This window comes from Patagioenas fasciata, chromosome 11 (genome assembly GCF_037038585.1).
Source record: "Patagioenas fasciata isolate bPatFas1 chromosome 11, bPatFas1.hap1, whole genome shotgun sequence".
NCBI lineage: Eukaryota > Metazoa > Chordata > Aves > Columbiformes > Columbidae > Patagioenas > Patagioenas fasciata.
Genome location: NC_092530.1, coordinates 8,866,812 through 8,883,967, shown reverse-complemented (window position 1 = coordinate 8,883,967; position 17,156 = coordinate 8,866,812). Strand labels below are relative to the sequence as shown.

The 17,156-nt window shown below is 46.2% G+C and overlaps 1 protein-coding gene across 8 annotated transcripts in view; it reads right to left on the bottom strand.

Moving 5' to 3' along the window:
• Positions 1-1,174: 1,174 nt before the first annotated feature.
• The window catches only part of ARHGEF9 (Cdc42 guanine nucleotide exchange factor 9), a 210,163-nt gene continuing 194,181 nt past the window's right edge, over positions 1,175-17,156 (bottom strand). For 6 of the 8 annotated variants that reach the window (XM_065846652.2, XM_065846655.2, XM_065846660.2 and 3 more), the window contains 3 exons: positions 15,296-15,539; positions 14,534-14,602; positions 4,036-4,287 (listed from right to left, as the gene is read on the bottom strand). In XM_065846652.2, the coding sequence (XP_065702724.1) occupies positions 4,106-4,287; positions 14,534-14,602; positions 15,296-15,539 (495 nt within the window). In that variant the 3' untranslated portion in view covers positions 4,036-4,105. Of the gene's footprint in view, positions 1,765-4,035; positions 4,288-8,224; positions 8,390-14,533; positions 14,603-15,295; positions 15,540-17,156 lie in introns of those variants that run through there. The other 2 variants (XM_065846654.2, XR_011740834.1) reach the window with 2 other exon arrangements.

Sequence of the window (17,156 nt, the reverse complement as noted above, 5' to 3'; positions counted from 1 at the left end):
TCCCTGCTCTGCTCCAGGCGCTCTGCAACGCTGCTCACAATCTATGTGCGACCAGATGGCTGTTTGGAGACTTCGGCTGTCTTCAAGTCTGGGTCGGAGCTGAGCAAAGCTCGGGAACAGAAAGCATTTTAAAACCGAGTTTCGCAGAAGACTTGCTCCGAGCTCCGCTTAGAGCAGCCCCTGCCAGCACTAGCACGGCGGTTGTTTGGTCAGCGTTGAACCTCCGTTAATCACTCGGTTCAGACGGAGGCCACAAAGCAAGGGGCAGGCGGGAGATTTCCAGAACAAAGCTATGGTTTGGTTGCACACGCGTGTCTCAGCGTCTGTTCTGCAGGCGGGAGCCCCACCCCGGTGATTTGTGCTCAGCCTTTGGGAAAAGAGTGAGGAAAATGATTTAAAATGCCTTCAGATGCCTTTTCACTTCTTTTTATTTAATTCCATAAATATTTTCATAAGGCTCAGTGTCTTTACAACACTTTTTAAACACTTTTTCTGTTTGTTTTATACACACAACTTTGACACTTGTTTGACAGGGTCAAACAGTTCGATATAAACAAAATAATAAAACTGGCAAGTGCGGATCAGCTGGGTTACCAAAATCTTTTGTCTTTTTATTTTTTTGTCTTTTTATTTTTTTTTTTCTCTTACTGTTAAAACCCTAAAAGCACTAAAATATCAGTATTTGGCTTCAAACTAGAATTTTAAAAACTTCTTTTTATTTTTTAAATTCTCTGCTACAAGTCCCTGTCGTCATAGTGCCTTGAAACTCCTACAGACTCGTTTCTTCTTAAGGAAAAAATAAGCTTGGTGATGCCATGCAGAACTTACAATAGCTACTAAATATACATGTTCCCTGAAATGTAGCTGCAATGAAAAGATGACAGAGCATAAAGAGAACAAAACCAGAAACCCAAAGCACCACAGTGTACTATCAATAACATTGCGATGGATGGCCGGCGACCATCCGGAAACTGAAACAGATTTCAAATATATTTCTCTATGTAGTATTTTCTATTTACAACTGTTAGATGCACCTAGGTTGGTTCTTGTTTGAGCTTTTTGGAGAAGGTGGGGAGGCAAAAGTCTTGACTTTAGATCCTCTGTTCTAGTGGCTAGGTCAAGGGGTAATGCATGTCATTTACCTAGGGAAGAGGGTGGGTTTATTTTATGTATATATATATATATATATATATAGGTTCAGCCAGAGAAATACCGTAAACATTTAAGGTTGTTACAACTCTCTTGTTTCTGCATATGGAATGGTAAGTGGGTTCCTCCTGTCTGGCAGTGACATGGAAAGTCTGTATCAGATGCTCTGTCAAAATCACCCCAAATCTGCATCTGCGCTGCTCCCAGCGCCTTCAGCCCCCGAGGGAGCCCAACCCCGCTCCCTGCCGGGAAACCGGCACCCGGTGCTGGTTCTTCTCTGTGCCAATGCTCCATCTCTTGCAGCACCTCGGCAATTTATGGAGGGGAAGAGCTTTCTTGGATGCCATGCCCGAGGGCCAAGCCCCTCTTCCCTCTGGAACAAACGCCTGCATCTGCTTTGCCGGCCGCCGGCTTCGGCGAGCGCTCGCAACGCTAGTTTGGTTTGGCTTCCCGGTTAAGAAAGAAGCTGCGAGTCCAACAAGTGGCCTTGTCAGATCATAGAGTCTTGATTTATGATGCAAATAATGGTGTGGCGGTGGTGTTTCTTTTTTTCCTAGTGCTGAATATTTAGGAAGCATCTTCTCATAAAAATTATGGATGTCTCATTCTCACTCTCTGAGGCACAAAACAGTAAATGAACAGGCTTAACTAATGGCTTGTTAATATTTCTTTTCCCTAAGCAATTAAAAAGGCAAAGAAAAAAAGCGAGATTTTCATCATGTTGACAACACTTTGTAATCTCTCTCTCTCTCTCTCTCTCTGCATCTCTCCAGCCATTCAGAAAGAGTAAAACATTTCAGTTACCTTCTGAGAACCCACCTCATTCACCTCTTTAAAGAAACAAGATAATATTTGCTACATATTCCATATTAAAACCTGACCATAAAAATGCAAGGATACAAAAGAGCATAAAAACAAGTTCCAATAGAAAAGTGGGCTGCCTCCTGTTTGGGACTGGTGGTGTTGCACTGCTGCCTGTCACAGAGGGGCCACCCTTCCTCTCCAAAACTCTCACCTGGATTTGCTGGTTATTGATAGTTTCTACTAAAAAGTGCTGAGATTATTTTTGTACTTAAATAAAAACATAGTCACTGCCTCGCTGCTCTGAAACAAAATAGGCTCCGTGGAAATAGTGAAATCACGCTCTGCTCTTCCCATTCTCTTGTATTTCTTTGGGAAGGATAAAAGAATTGCCTCTAATTGGCCTGGGGTGCTTGTGTGGTGCATCGGACTCAAAAGAAAATGATAAATACCGTGATCAATCACTTCATCCCCCATTCTCAAAGGAGCTTGCAGAATAGCTCTGCAAAGTTTTTAAGTTCGTCTTCTAAATCTGGTTAAATGGTCTAATTTGCCCTAGGAAAAAAAAAATCATCCTAGTGCACAGTGATTTGTTTCACAAGCTTCAACATAAGCTTTTGCGCTTGCAAATGAATGTACTTAAGGCTGAAATTGTAGGAAGTGCCTTTGAAAACAAAGCTATGAATCTTCAGAGGGAGAAAAAGAGAGAGACAGAGACCTGGAGACTTTGGGTGATCAACTGCAGCGCCCACGGACACGCTGAACCACGGGTGCTCTTTAGATTGACCTGCTCTCTGTTGAGATTAGCTCACGTAATCACGGTCACAGGGCTAAACCTCTGGGGTCACGTCCCATCTGTCCTGAAAGGCAGTTCTCAACTCCCCTGCAGCTGGGGTGCATTAAACAGCAGGTTAATACTCCCAGTTATTTAGGTAATGATCCTTCTGCTAAGGGGTCCTACGGGCAGCTCGTGTTGTGCTGGGGGTCCGTGCCCACGCGAGGCCGGGGATTTATCTGCTGCTGGGCCTCACTTCTGGGCTCGCTGCTCCTCTAAATAGCAATTAGTGGTTCATTAACTGTGCAGGCGTGAGTGTGGCCAAAGGATGGGACCTTAGTTCCTGAAGACAGAAAACTGGCCATTTGTTGGAGCCTAATAGCCAATTTTCCTCTAGCTGGGATGGAGGGCGTGAAGCCATCGGTTTTTAAGCTTCTATCTTTGCGTGAGAAAAACAAAGATAGGAGTGGGCTTTTCAGAGTCGTGTCTCAGCTCAGAAAAGGAAAGAAACCAAAGATAACCCCACCAAAAGAAAACTAAACGCAAAAGAAACGAAAGCCCCTGATACTCTTTTCTCAGTCTCGCTCCGAGTGTGACCAAATCACACCGCGTTGAGAAAAAGACAGTGCTTAAAAACAACGCAAAAAATCAACTGAGGAAAACCCGTCTCTTGCTTCCTAAATAGCTGATACCCCTTCCGCTTGCTTTCACCTGCTCACAACAAAACAGTTAAAGCCAGAGAAATACTGCGCAGCAGAGCATGGTGCACGAGGGAGCACATCGAGACAGGCACGAGTCAGACCAGAGGATGCAGGACGGGACACGGCCGATGCTCTTCACGGAAATGGTGGCTCCGGGGACAGCCAGGGAAGGGACGGAGAGGGAGGGACAGGGAGCACGCACCTCCCGGCGCTCCAAAAAACAAACACCCCCCCCATAAATAAAATCAAACAAAATATACACCAATGTAGTCCATGAGGAACTTGGATGAGGGATTCACACAAGCGAGAAAGCGTTCTGGGATGCCAGTGACGACTCGGATGGAAAGGAAGGAAGGAAAAGAAAGAAAAGTGACAAAAAAGATGTCCGACCAATGGAATAAAATAAAATAGGTCATATGGTTAGAAATCATTGGTGCTTCCTAGTATCTAGTAGCAGATTGCTTCCCAAAAACAACAAAAAAAAGTTTTTGGTCCTTCTATATATATACATATATGTATATATATTATTATTTTTAAAATGTGTGTATATATATATGTATATATATTTAGTTGCAACAGTGCTTCTCCGAAAAAAGGTCCATCTATAAATATAATTTTATTTCTTTTTATTTTTTAAATTTTAGTTCTTTTAAGTTAAAATTCGCCATCTCTCTAGGTATTATTTTTTGAATGGTGTTAACCTGCTGAAGTTTTGCCAGAATGGTGCCTGGCTGCGTCTGGGTTCGGTGAACTCGAAGACCTGGGACTGGGATATGCCATCTGTCACCATGTATTGTCCCTGATTTAATGGATCCTGGGGTGGTGGGTAGGCTGGAGGAACCGACTTGGAGTAGCTCACACCTGCATCGATGATTGGGGGGAAAAAGAAACAGATCAGTCAAAGTGCAATCGGGTCAATAGTCTTTCTTCGTCATGCTATCGCTTCTTATCGCTTAATAACCAGGGTCCCAAAGGACAGGGAGACGTGCTACAGACGGCAAATCTACGGAGCAACGCAGCAGCGGCCTCGCCTCGCAGCTGGGAGGCCGCCTACACTCGACCACGAGTTGAAGATTTGGAAAAGATCCATTACTTTGGCATTGGCAGGGTTTTGCCCACCCTCATGGAAAAGTCCTGCGTGACCTAACGCGGCACGCACGCGGCAGCGTCTGCTCGGGTGAAGAGGCAGCCGCGCCGTTCAACCCGCTCGCGGATTTACCACTTGCTGTTTCCGAGCTGGTTTTTACCCTCCCTCCCGGCTGCGCTTGGAAAGTGGTTTTGTCCCAACGTGCCCCGTGACCGGCCCCGAGCAGGGTGACCCCCAGGCGCTCTCAGCACCGGTTCCTGCGCCAGAACGGAGCAGAGCCGCCTCGGGAAGCGCTGCGCTGCAGGGACCCGCGTCGCTCTGCGCTGCTCTGTGCAGGGCGCAACTCATTATCTTCCTTACAGATGTCCGTAGGACTTTTCCATAGGGTTCATTTTCAATTTACCAGTCTGGTTTCAGCCCAAAACGGCTGCCCACAATGCGGAAAAGGCTGATTCTGCTCAATCCAAACTGGTAGCAATGGATGGACTGGCAAGGCTACACTTTCAGGTTCTAGATGCGTTAATTCCCACATCTGTGAGTCTCAGCTCCTGTGCAGGAACAGGGGGGCACTGCCCTTGCAGCCTTCCTGTGGAAGGGGGGAGCTTCAGCGAGCCGGGACCTACACAACCTGTTGTAAAGGATGGTGTGGAAAGGGCGGCTCTGGGTGAATGGAGGCAGAACAGAAGGGAGATGTCACCACCCAAGTGACACTACAGGGAACAGTCACGTAGCTACTGCTGTTTGTCCTCCCCTGCAACACCACTGCTGAGGGATAACCCCTCCTTCAGCCTCGGAGCAGCGTGACGGGCTGGAAACCACAACTCCAGCGCAGGGCAGGAAGGAGGGAGGAGCAGGGCTCCGGAGCAGGTTGCCGTAAGCTCTGGCCATCTCTGGATCCCCGCTGGGCACGCAGAACTGCTCTTCCTTCTGCGGGGAGGGCCATGGCGAGGCCTTTGCCTCCCCTGGTTTTAACCGCCGGAGCGAGGCGACTCTACCCAAGCAGATCAGTGTCCTCATCTGGAAAAGCGGGATGGCAGCACCCACCTACCTCACACGAGGGTTGTGAAGCTAAATTAATTAATGTTTGTAAAACACTTTGAGATCCTCGGCTGGGAAGGTGCTAGAGAAGGCAAAATACGGTGATTAGCACCCAGGTACCACAGCAACGTGTGTAAAAGAAATGCGACTCTTTGCATTCAGTTAGCGGTTCCTACCCACACACAGACACATGCTTTGCGGGGCCAGCGCCGGCCGGCCGGGCACAGGACGGCTGCACACAGTCGGGTACTTACACACAAGGGAAAAGCCTCACAAAGGGCACGCACGGAGCTCATCAGACAACTTCTACGTGTTGCTGCTTTGTAATTTGGGACTTCTTTTAGATACAAACCTAAGGCTTTAGTATGGCTTTAGGAAAGAGAATTACTTCACTGCCCCTTGCTAGAGAATTTACCAATCGAGGGTTGTTAAAATCCTCAAAAGGTTCAGACCAAATGGAGATATCATCTTGACTACGTCTAACTGATTTCTCCTTTGCAGCGAATACCATCAAACCATGCAGCATTCTGTCCACTGCAGGGAGGAACCGAGCCCTTTCCTCACGGTGGACAAAAACCACTCCATGATTCAGGCTTATTAACCTTTAACAAATTCATCACAGTTCCTATGCCAAACTTACTTGAAAAGAACAACCTGCAGATGTTGTGTGGTTTTATGTGCATGCTGGGATAGTTACTCATCACCAAGTTTTCTACTCTGCCTTTCCCAAGCTCCTCTCTCCCACTGACAGCCCGCAGAGCACAGCCCAAAAGCCCTTGCTATCTTGGTTCAAACCTGAGAAAACTTCTGTGCCACCCTTGTTCAGGCCCCAACCATCAATTCGCATTGACCACCCTATGAGACTTAAACCAGTGGTGTCTCATAAGGGCAGAGCATAGGCTTGAGCTCATCTCTGCCCTACCTCCTGGAGGCCACCAGCCTTTAGTGCCTTGGCCACTTTTCCCAGGAGAGACTAGTGAGCAATTTTACAATCTGTGGTAAGGTTAGGATCTGGTACAGGTCCTTTACATGGCTAGAGCTGGAAAACATCTCTTCTTCTGTCTGGTAAGTAGTTTGGATCTTCAACAGACCAAGAATTACTTCAAATCATAGGCCTTGTGCCACCGAGATTACTAATTAATGTACAGCACAAAAGAGCTGTGAATGTAAAGCTGCGACTAAGGGACACACAGCAATTGTTTCTAGCTTTGAAGAGCTCAAAACCACGTTGCTTTAATGACAGGGTCCAACGTCAGTCAGCCTTGTGATGCAGCCAGTCTGCCATGTGGAGCTGGGCTGAGCTCCTCATTGTCTCCAAAACAATTTGTGGAGGGCGAACTAATGTATTTTAATCATGATACAGAAATGCTAAGAAGTCCTCCTGGATCAGCAAAATGTTATGCACTTGGAAGGCTGGAGAAGTAGAGAAAGGACGGTCTGGCTGAAGTCCACTGACACTGCAAAGAATGTAATTCATAGTCTGTCTTCTCCAGAAGAGAAAAAGGCAGACTTCCCTGGCCAGATCACTAGCAAAACCCGTTCTTTTCTTTCCCAAAATAGTCTTTTTGGGCTAAAGTCCTGACAAACATCTGTCCTTGCTTGAAACATATCCGTGCACGCACTGCCACCTCCCTCAGTAAAGCAGCTCACACCCCTATTCTCAAAGCTGTTGGTGCGACCCTGCTCGAAGATCCAGGCTATTGGCATTAACATCTAAGCTGGATGAACGTCAAAAGCTCCTGGCTGGTTCTACCTGAATAAGCAGCTGACAGTTTGCATATTTATCATATTTATCAAGTGGCCTCCGTGGCCTGAACGATCAAGCCTGCGCCCTCAATGGCATGCAGAACACCGTGCGTCCGTGGGCATGCAAACAGAAACATCTGTGCTCTGGCAATCAGACTCGTCATTCCACAAGAAAACATCTTCTTGTGAAACTGTGATATGGCACTTTGCAATAGCTTGAGGTACCCCAAGAATGGCCTTTTTGTTTTTTTTTCCTGTTGTGCCCACATTCTGGACAAGAACACAGGAACTGGGAGGGGAAGGATTCACCCAATCTGTACACCTCCAAATCCTGAGACAGGGGAAAAAGTATGGCAGGTTGGTATTTTTGTGTCCTGCTCTGAAGTGGTTTGCTTCCTCCTCAGAACTTGGGGCCGCTGTCTCATATTCTCATATCTCATATTCAAAGCCATAACTCCACTGCAATTCAACAGACAGAAGTGAGCAAAGCTCTTTTCCAATGCAATTTTGGGCTGCTTGGCGAACAGAATTCCAAGCGCAAAGGGAAAGAATCGATAGGTAAGTAATGATTTCTGGACACAGCTGCTGTGCTGCCTTTCCAAGGCGTGAGGCAGCAGCTCTACAGCAGTGCCCAGACCTGGAGCTCCTTCTGCTGGTTCATGCATAATTCTGCACTGTAGCAGAGCAGCGGCTGCAGCTGCACAGCGAGATCGTTCGGCAGGGTGGGGGTTGTGGATATCTGTTCAGAATGAGAAGAAGAAAACTCCAGGGTTTATAGTTTGGCTAGACAAAACCGGTAAAGAGAGATGCTGCGCTGTCAGTTGAAATCATATCTTTTTTTAGCACTAGGCAACGTCACTTGGAATTGTTCAGATTTTGCAGCTCAGAAGAAAACAATTAAAATATTTAAAACTGTCTCTTTTTTACCTTCTAAGTTGTTTTTTTTTTTCCTCTCTTCTATTTGAGGTTACAACACGGCTTTAGTAGCACTTGAAGATTTAGGAGCATGCTATGGACTCACAGGCAATCCACATGGACACGTGCAGACACAGCCAGTTGTGATACAGCAGGACAGCTACATTAACACCGCAGCTTTCCGGGGGTCATACAAAACAAACACAGAATACACTCACATTTGCCTATATATAACCACTGAAACTTGCCTTACAAGCTGTTTATTGCATCCTCACCCTTTTAAGATTTTTAGCTATTTATAGGTTTTTGTTCTCCCTAGCTATCTAGATCATGCTGTCCATTTGCCAGAGTTGAGTGGGAGACAGGAAAATACCAACACCTGCTTTCTGTCCTGGCGCTCAACCTTTCATCTGCCTCTGACCCAATGTGCATCCCGCAGGAGCCATGCTCAAAAATCCCATAAATTCCATTTCCTCCCGAGTATTGTAACCCATACACGACGTGGGGTAGCCAGGAACGTACCTCAAGAACACTAATTGTTGCACAGTTAATTACTCCTGCAATAGTTGAAGAAATAAGCAGTAATGGCTGAAAGGCCCTTTGCCTTTCTTCAGCACATTTCAACAGAGGATCTCAAAGCACTTCACCACTATTCCCTTGGTTGCTGTCACGTTTAGAGCTGGCACACTGTGCCGTGCCTGGTCGTAGTTCTGGTCGCACAGCAAGAGGTGTGGATGGAAGGGGAAGCCTCTGCCTGCCAAGGCAGACCTGAGCTGACTGAATGCCTTTACCTTTCACGCTCAACTACCCAACTCAAGTCTTGTCACAGCTGCCCAACTCAAGGAGTTTAAGTGGTGCATTGGCCACAGCTCTTTACACAGCCCAAGATGTTACTCCATGGCCTGGCAGAGGTGGGTATTACCAGGGACGGTACTGGCGAGGAGAACACGCCTCAGCTCCCTTGTCTAACCACTGGCCTGACTGTTACGGAGGAAGAGGGAGAGAACAGGGCTCACTGCAGCTTGAGAAATGCAACAGAGGAAGACAGGAATCTTTTGCCCTGCCTGTTCCACAGCCAACCACAGTATCTACAAATGCTGAGGTAACTTGACCTTCCTGAGCCTATTTATCAAGTCTGTTACCACAACCTGATGCCATTAAGCTAGACCTTAAGATACTGATTCTTCATGTGATAAGCAAAAGCTAAGCGAGATGGAATAAATGATACTAGGGCTTTATCAATCAAAGCCAGATGAAAACTAATTTATCCCACCTTGTATCTATATAGCTTCCCTCTCCTCTAGCATTCTGTACACTGACAGCAAAGATCAGTTCATCCCTCGCTGCTCTAAAATGCAGCCTCTTCTGGGTAGCAACACTGCCCCTTACCTAAAATACCTCACCAGACTGAAAGTGCAGGAGTATCCAGGCTGATACACTTGGAATCTCAACATGATGCTGATGGCAACACCTTGGCTCTTCAAATCAAACGAGGGCCAACGGAAACCCAAAGAGCCCCATTTCACATCTCAACAGAAAACTCCCCTGGAGAATGTGCTCAGGAGCATGAGCCCATTGCCAAATGACTGGGACCATCCTTAGATATCTCCCAGCCAAGAATTTATTCATGATTTGCCTCCTCTTATATATCTGCCCAGACCACAGATGGAACTATGGACTCCAGCTGGGTTACTGATGCTCGGAGTGAGAAGCCATCTATCTGTACCACCAGCAATGAAAGCAGTGCTTGTGGAACCAAGGCACGAAGCGCGTGGGCGAGCTGCAGATGGGCACTGCGCAACGCCTGCGGTGCCAAACTTTGGGCTAGGGTCTGTATTTCACAATCACTGCGATAAGCTTTGTGATTTCTCTGAATCTGTGGAGGAATACCACCCGGAACATATTAGCTCCATTCTTTCACCTACGCCGTGGGAAACTCTGTGAAAAAAGGGAAGTGACCCCAATAATCTGAAAATGCAAAAGCCCCTCTTTGTTTTATGTGGTTGTTCTGTGTGTCACTCAGTCTCTTTTAATCCCCCAGGCTACATGCGTGAATAGGATGCAGAAACGTGTCAGGGCCACGTCAGTCTTGTTAGTAAAGAAGATGCAACAGAATAGGCTTAAACACTCAGCAGAACCAGGGGAGGTACGTACAGAGTTTCCTGGTAAGCCCTGTCCTGGCCAGCAGGTGAAGCAGCACGCGCGTGCTGCCGTGCGCTCATTCCTCCTGCTGCCCAGACCTGGGCGAGAGCTTCAAGTGCCCAAGTGTGAGAAGTCAGAGAAAAGCTGCGGGGTGTTTGGGTCGGGGGTTTTACAACAGAGTTCGCTGTGAGCTCAAGTGATCAGAAAGGGAGAAATTAGCAGCAAAAATCTGTGACTCAGAGGGTGTTTTACTGCAGGCCAATGCAGTTCATGCTGGCTGATGATTTAACCCCTGCTGGGTTTGCATAGCTGAGTATTTACGGGGAGATTTAATGACAGCATCCTTCTAAGCTCAGTGTTGGGGTGATGGTGACTGAATATTTGCTTCTCTCCTTCCCCACGTCCCAGACCATCAGGCTAGAGACTTGTATGGGCTGCGGGCATCTGCTTGGGTGAAGCTGTGGAGAATACGCAGGACAGAGAGAAGGGCACGAAGGAGCTGGCTCCTAGCATGGGTCTGAAGAGCAACCTGAGGGTGGCAAGCCCAGCACTAAGGTCACTTCTTTAAATTGGAACAGACATTTCATTTTCCAAAATGGAAACATTAGTGGGAAGCATTGCTTTAGGAATGGAGTCTCCTTCCCTAGCACTGGAACTTCTAATCCCCAACACCCCTGACAGCTCCTGGGAACATGAGCAAAAACCCCGTACACATACACACTGTCCTGCTTGGGGACACGTGGACAAAGCTGGGGATCAGAAAAGCAACTGAACGTTCCTGAAAGCTGCAAACACTAATCGTTGGAGGGAAGACTAAAAGCGGTAGCAGAACAGAAGCTCAGAAATGGAGAAAGTATCCTGGATATCCTGTGGCTGCACTAAGGGCTGACTGGAGATCCACACGGGATCCCTCTCCCAGGGAACTTGCACCTCGTTTCCACCGCTTTAGTCAGGAAGGAGCGCAGGTCTGGAAGCACAGCTCGATGCACGCTGCGGGCAGCAAAGGCGCTCGGTGGTACCTGGACTTCTCTGCAGAACAGCTGCACACTTGATTGGCTTAAAAAGGGCTGGGGGGGGGTTTTGTTGTTTTTGTAAGTCAAGACAAATAAATTTCTCGGTTACTCTACTATTCCTAGGAGACACCACACTGAATTCTATTCCCAGTTACCACGCTGACATTGAAATAAGCTAAAGGGCAGTAACTGAGAGGCAAAATCTTGAACAATCAATGCAAAAAGAAAAACAACAATGACAAAACAGCCCTTTTCTCTATCTGTTGGTGAGGTGCAGAGCCAACACTACCCATTTACTTTATGCCTAATGGACTTAAAGAAGGTCAAAAATTGGTTTAGTGCTGTCTTAAGGCACCTGATCTAATATCATTATGTTTTGCCCAATCCAATAAGTAGTGCAAATCCTCATCTATTGCTGGAACCTGGCCTTGTGTATCATTAAATCGCTCTGGAAGGCAGCCTGGCACTGTGTGCGTGCACGCGTGTCTGTGCGGGGGTGAGTTTGAGGAGGGGGCTGATCAACAGCTCCTCAAAACACTGCGAGTTGTGTTCTCTCTTAATCACCGGGGTAAAGTTTCTATTCGTTTAAAAAGTGGAGATTTCAGGTTTTTCCTCCTGCTCTCAGCTGATGTCTCAGCATCTCTCCTCGCCTGCTGCAGCTGAAATGCTCCCTTTTGAGATGCACGCCGGCAGCTCCACAGCAATACTTCTGGGAGCTGGGGTACAACAGCGCATCAAATAAGCGGCAGTTTATACCATTTGAAAAATGTTTTTCTGCTTCACCTCTAACAAAGTTGATTGCATTTTCCATTTCACCTCCTTCACGGCTTTTCTCTCTTCCTTAAGTATTCTGTGACAGGGAAATTACCATGGTTTCCCATTTAAAAGGTGGAGGGAACAACTGAGATAATCTAAAAACAAGTCGGTAATAGGCATCCACTGACACGGAGCAGGGCTCTCCGTGTGGCAGGTGGAGCCGCTGAGCCGTCAAGCCCTGGCCTGCAAAGTCCCTCCATTTCAATGAATAAATAGTTCTGTTGAATGCAGTGGAAGTGTTCCTGCTCCTACAGGGCTTCCCTGCTTCCCAGCTGATGCTCCAAATCCAACCTAAACCCCCTTCCAGTGTGCTGTGGGGTGCACTGCCCCTCAGCAACAGAGCCCCAAGTGCCCCAAGCAAAAAAAATTGTTCGCAATATATGTAAAATGCATATGGCAAGATTCAAAAGATCAGTCGCTAAAAGCCAACTCTGAGGAGTTTCCTCCTCCCTCACTCTTGTGAGCAATGCCCCCAGCTCCCTGCCCCACCTCCTGCCTCCCTTCAGGTCGTGGGCACAAGGCAAACACACAGGGCACGGAGTAAGAAAAGCAAGAGTCTTCAGCAAAACCTTCGGTGCCGGTACTTCATTTAATTAACCTGAAACCACAGTATAAGACACAAGAAACAGAATCGCTAATTTAATGACCTTATCCATTGCTTTTCAGATTTCGTGCCTTAAGTAAAACAACCAGGCTTTGCTTAACTTGATGCTTGGGGTCTGACTGAATGTCTGTCTGAATTGAGGAGTTCATCTCAGAAGAAGAACTGCCAGCGTTCTAGCATAAGCTTGTTCTTCATAAAAGAAATGCTGACTGGCACTTAGGAGCTAATTAACTTTATAGCCAGAGAAGTTTACGATAATAGCCCCTCCTTTTTCATCTCAGAGAGAGAGAGAAAGACAGAAAACAAAAGAGCAATTGCCGTGTAAGAAATAAGTATGGTTAGGTGTATTATATTTGTCAGAATGCAAGTGCAGTGATTTAAGTGGGAATACTGGTGGGCATGCTCAGACACCTTGGAACTGTGTCACTTCATGACTGGACAGTACAATTATTAATTAATACCTTAATTAATTAATAACATTATTGACTAGTGATTTAAAATATTTTTGCCATGGCCATCATGCAAGTCAGATTTTCTGGTTGTCATAATCTCCGTGGTCGCTTCCGTGCTGCGGGACAAGCGTGCAAGCGGTGAGGGGCGAATCTGCACAACCGAGCTTGTACCAGCGCCCGCTGCTGCCAGAACTACGTGTGCACCCTGTACGTATATACGTGTCCCTGGGCTGAGCTTAGAAAACCTGGCCAGGAGAGCTTTTAGAGAACATCTCAGAAGACAACGGAGGAAGTTGGTAGAGAGGAGAAGACTAATGACAATGGAGAGACACAGCAAACCAAAGGGTTTACGGTTGGCCTAGCGAACCACTACTGGACCAGCAAAGCCAGTAGACAACAAACAGGTGAGGCACAAAGCAAAGAGCTCCCTCAACTCCTCCAAAACACCCAGTGCCTGTACAGAGCGGGGTCGAAGCTGCCTGGAACTGACTAGAGCTAAGAAGCGATGAGTTCTCTCAAAACCCATTTATAGGCCTGGTTGTGCCGCGGTACTTTGGTAACAAATCGGTATGTCTATGACTTTGTGAAGCTTTGGAAAACTTGAAAAATGACCTCTCTGACTTCCCCTCCATATTTACTATTTCAAAACCTGTAGCTGCAAGAGTTATTGCCAGAGATAATTAACGCCGGCTTGAGACTCTGTTTAATATCTAGCATGGCATTTATTAGTTGGCTGTCGCCTGCCTGGGTGGGGAAATGAATCTGCCATTAGGAAGATTTAATGTCTTCACTAAGGTACTTTATTTCCTAGAGCTGATGCTACTGTGCTGTCCTTAAAAAGTTATAGGTAGCCCTAGGAAACGTGAGTGTCCCCTTTCCAAAAGCTGGAAAGAGGGAGATCCCTCACCATCTCCAGGATTTTAGCCATCTTTCTTTGCTAATGGGACTTTGGGAATTAGCAGAACCCCTACACATCTCCGCACTCGCTGCCATTTCAGCCTGAGGTAAACAACTGAGAGATTTCTGCCCCCAGGGACAGCTTCTGGACATCAGACTGGAGACACGAGAGCAAATTCATCTCTGGTGAAATTCCACTGGTTTCAACCACATTAGACCAGAGATTAATTTGGCCCACAGATACATTAAGAAAGGATACAAAGCACAGATGGTATTTTATATAAAAAGAGAAAGGGGAGGGGGAAATTCAAGGGGGACGCTGGATCCTAACCCAGCAGGATTCAGCCCAGCCCGCTCCACCCTCACATCACCAGGCACAGCGCATGTTGCCGGTTACCTTTTTGCTTACTGACTTTCTTTACTGTCATTGCCGCTTGCCGCTTTTGATTTTCAGAAATTTCAAAGCCTGAAAAAGGGAACACGGCAAACACAATTCAGAAGATTGCTCACAAAACCCCTGCTTCTTTCGGGGCGGGGGGTGTCCTGCACTGTCTGGCAAACGCGGAATGCCCTGTGTGGCAAAGCATCAGCCAGGGAGCTGTGTGCGGGGGCAGCTATGGCACCGAAAAGCAAATCTTCCTTGAAAGGGTTGGCCTCTTTATAATCTCACTTGTGCAGGGGATGTATGAAAAGTAACATCAGACCCATTATTATTTATACAGTATCATAAATACGCCCAGTGCTTTACAGCTGAGCAACACAAGCTGAGCCTGAACTGGCGCTGGTTACGCTCAGTTTATGGGCTGATGCTGAGGGGAGGGCACGGCTGCCAAGTCATTAACTTGGCCACCTTCCTCCCCTGCACGAGACATGATGCAGCCAGGAGACTCTAAGTCAGCTGGCCAAAGACTTCCTTCTCCCACAATACCCATGGAGGTCCAGCCTTGAAGCTATGGGCAGAATTTGTTCACTGAGGACCAGAAATACCAGTAACTGGTTTGGAAAGAGACCTGTTTATGACTATGAGAGCAACCAAGGACATCTGAACAAGGTTGAATTGTAATTCTGCTACAAAAAAAGTATGTGGGCTTCTCCAACAGTTGGGGCTAAATTAAGCATCACCCACAATCTCCTTTCAGATTAATTTCACATTCCTCACCTATCTTTTCATCTTCTTTTACCATCTTCCTTTCTTCTCTGAAAGCTCTAAGCCATCGTAACTTCTCCTCCAGTTTCTTGGCAAAAAATAAGTGCATTTCCTCAGTCTCCTTGTTATGAAGTTTGAAGGCATTCTTCATGCTGACATTGAAGTCATCATCTCTCCCATCTTCTATATCCACCACTTCATATTTATCCATGTCTATGCGACCTTTGTAATACAAAATATCTCTTCGTATCAGATCCTACGGAGAGAAAAAGAGAGGTGGGTTGATCGTAAGATACTTGCAGAGCCTGAACTCAGTTCAGACAACTCCCACCTCTGTCCCATGACGCCCTGGTTTTAACCTCTTGATCCAGCGTGAAGTTGTTCTTTTTCCCTCGCTGACGTTCATAACCTTTACAACCAAACCTGTTCATCCTCATCTCCCTTCTACGTTTGTTATTCCCCTTGTTTTCCAGTTTGGAGATCTGCTGTGTCAGCTGCTCAGTCAGAGATGTGAAATAATGCTGATAAACTGTAGTAAAACACAAATACTTTCCTGGTTTCTTTCTTACCCTCTTCACGCTTATTTTAGCTTTGCCCAGCAAATTTTGTACTGCCTTTACCAGAGCTATTCCTGATTTATACCGGTGTAAGAGGAGCACTGGCCTCACGTCTCTAAGTCTTTATGGAACAGAAAACAACAAAAGATCATCAGAAAATGGAATTTTAATGATATAGTGATGACCATGTAAGGTGATCCAAGTTACAAGGCATATATATTTAAAAGCCAAATTTAGCAATGCCAAATCAAGATTTCCTTCCTCTACCCACTCTCAAAAGCCAATATTTAGGTGTATTAGATTCATGTAACTTAAATACTTTTTTATTTTTGAGAGTGCCCTAAAGATAAATCCTATGTCAAAGAACTCATTTAAGAGAAGAAATAAAATGAATGTACAGCATTTATTTACTCAAATAAGATTTAGTAGTGAGCTTTTTTTAAAGATAAGCAGTAGATATTATTTTAAATAAATCTTTAATCTTGGAAAATAAATTGTACATCATAATTTTTCTAGCAAACTTGCCCATGGATCTGCCAGAGAGTAATAAAGACCACGACACAGGGAGCGTAGCCTTTAAAACCTGGCTCCTTCCTCTGGAATGCTCTAAGGGGGGAAGATTCCATTAACACATGTATCGTACAAATATCTTACTCCAGATTGTCGGCTTTGAGTAGTGATGCTGTCCAAAACATACACAAAGGATATTTCAGGCTGAACGTGCAATAGAAAACCTTTTCTGTTTTGCCTTCGCTTGGAAAATCGTTTCTTTCCTCTCCCTGTGTGCCCAGGGAAGTGCTGAGAAAAGGCCATAAGCGTCACACCGAGCGTGCTCAATTAAATCAATACTGTGCGCTGTGTTTAAATCCAAGCCTCGGTCTAGTTCTTAGAAATAGAGTTTATCTCCACCGCGTTCTCAAATAACGTGATAACAAATCTCATAGGGAAAAAGATGTGCTCCTTAAACCTGCTCCCGGAGAACCGACGCACCGCTGCTGAAAACTTGGGAACACAACTCTGAACAGACCGTCCTTGGCGGGCCGGGTGCCAAACGTACTGTTCTACGCAATATTCATAATTATGTAGAGATTTGTTCATAAAAGCGGTTACAAGAATAAATAATCACAATTCTCCTTTTCACCTGGCTCTGATGGTACAAGGCTCTGTGCATCAGCTTTTTTCTTACATGTACTAAAGACATTTTTCCCTCTCTTTAGCAGCTAATGCTAAGTGAATGCTTTAGGAGCTCTGTGCTGTCAGTCGGCTTCCAGAGGACGGTACGTGGGGCTTGGGGGTGTCTGGTTGAACTGCTCCAC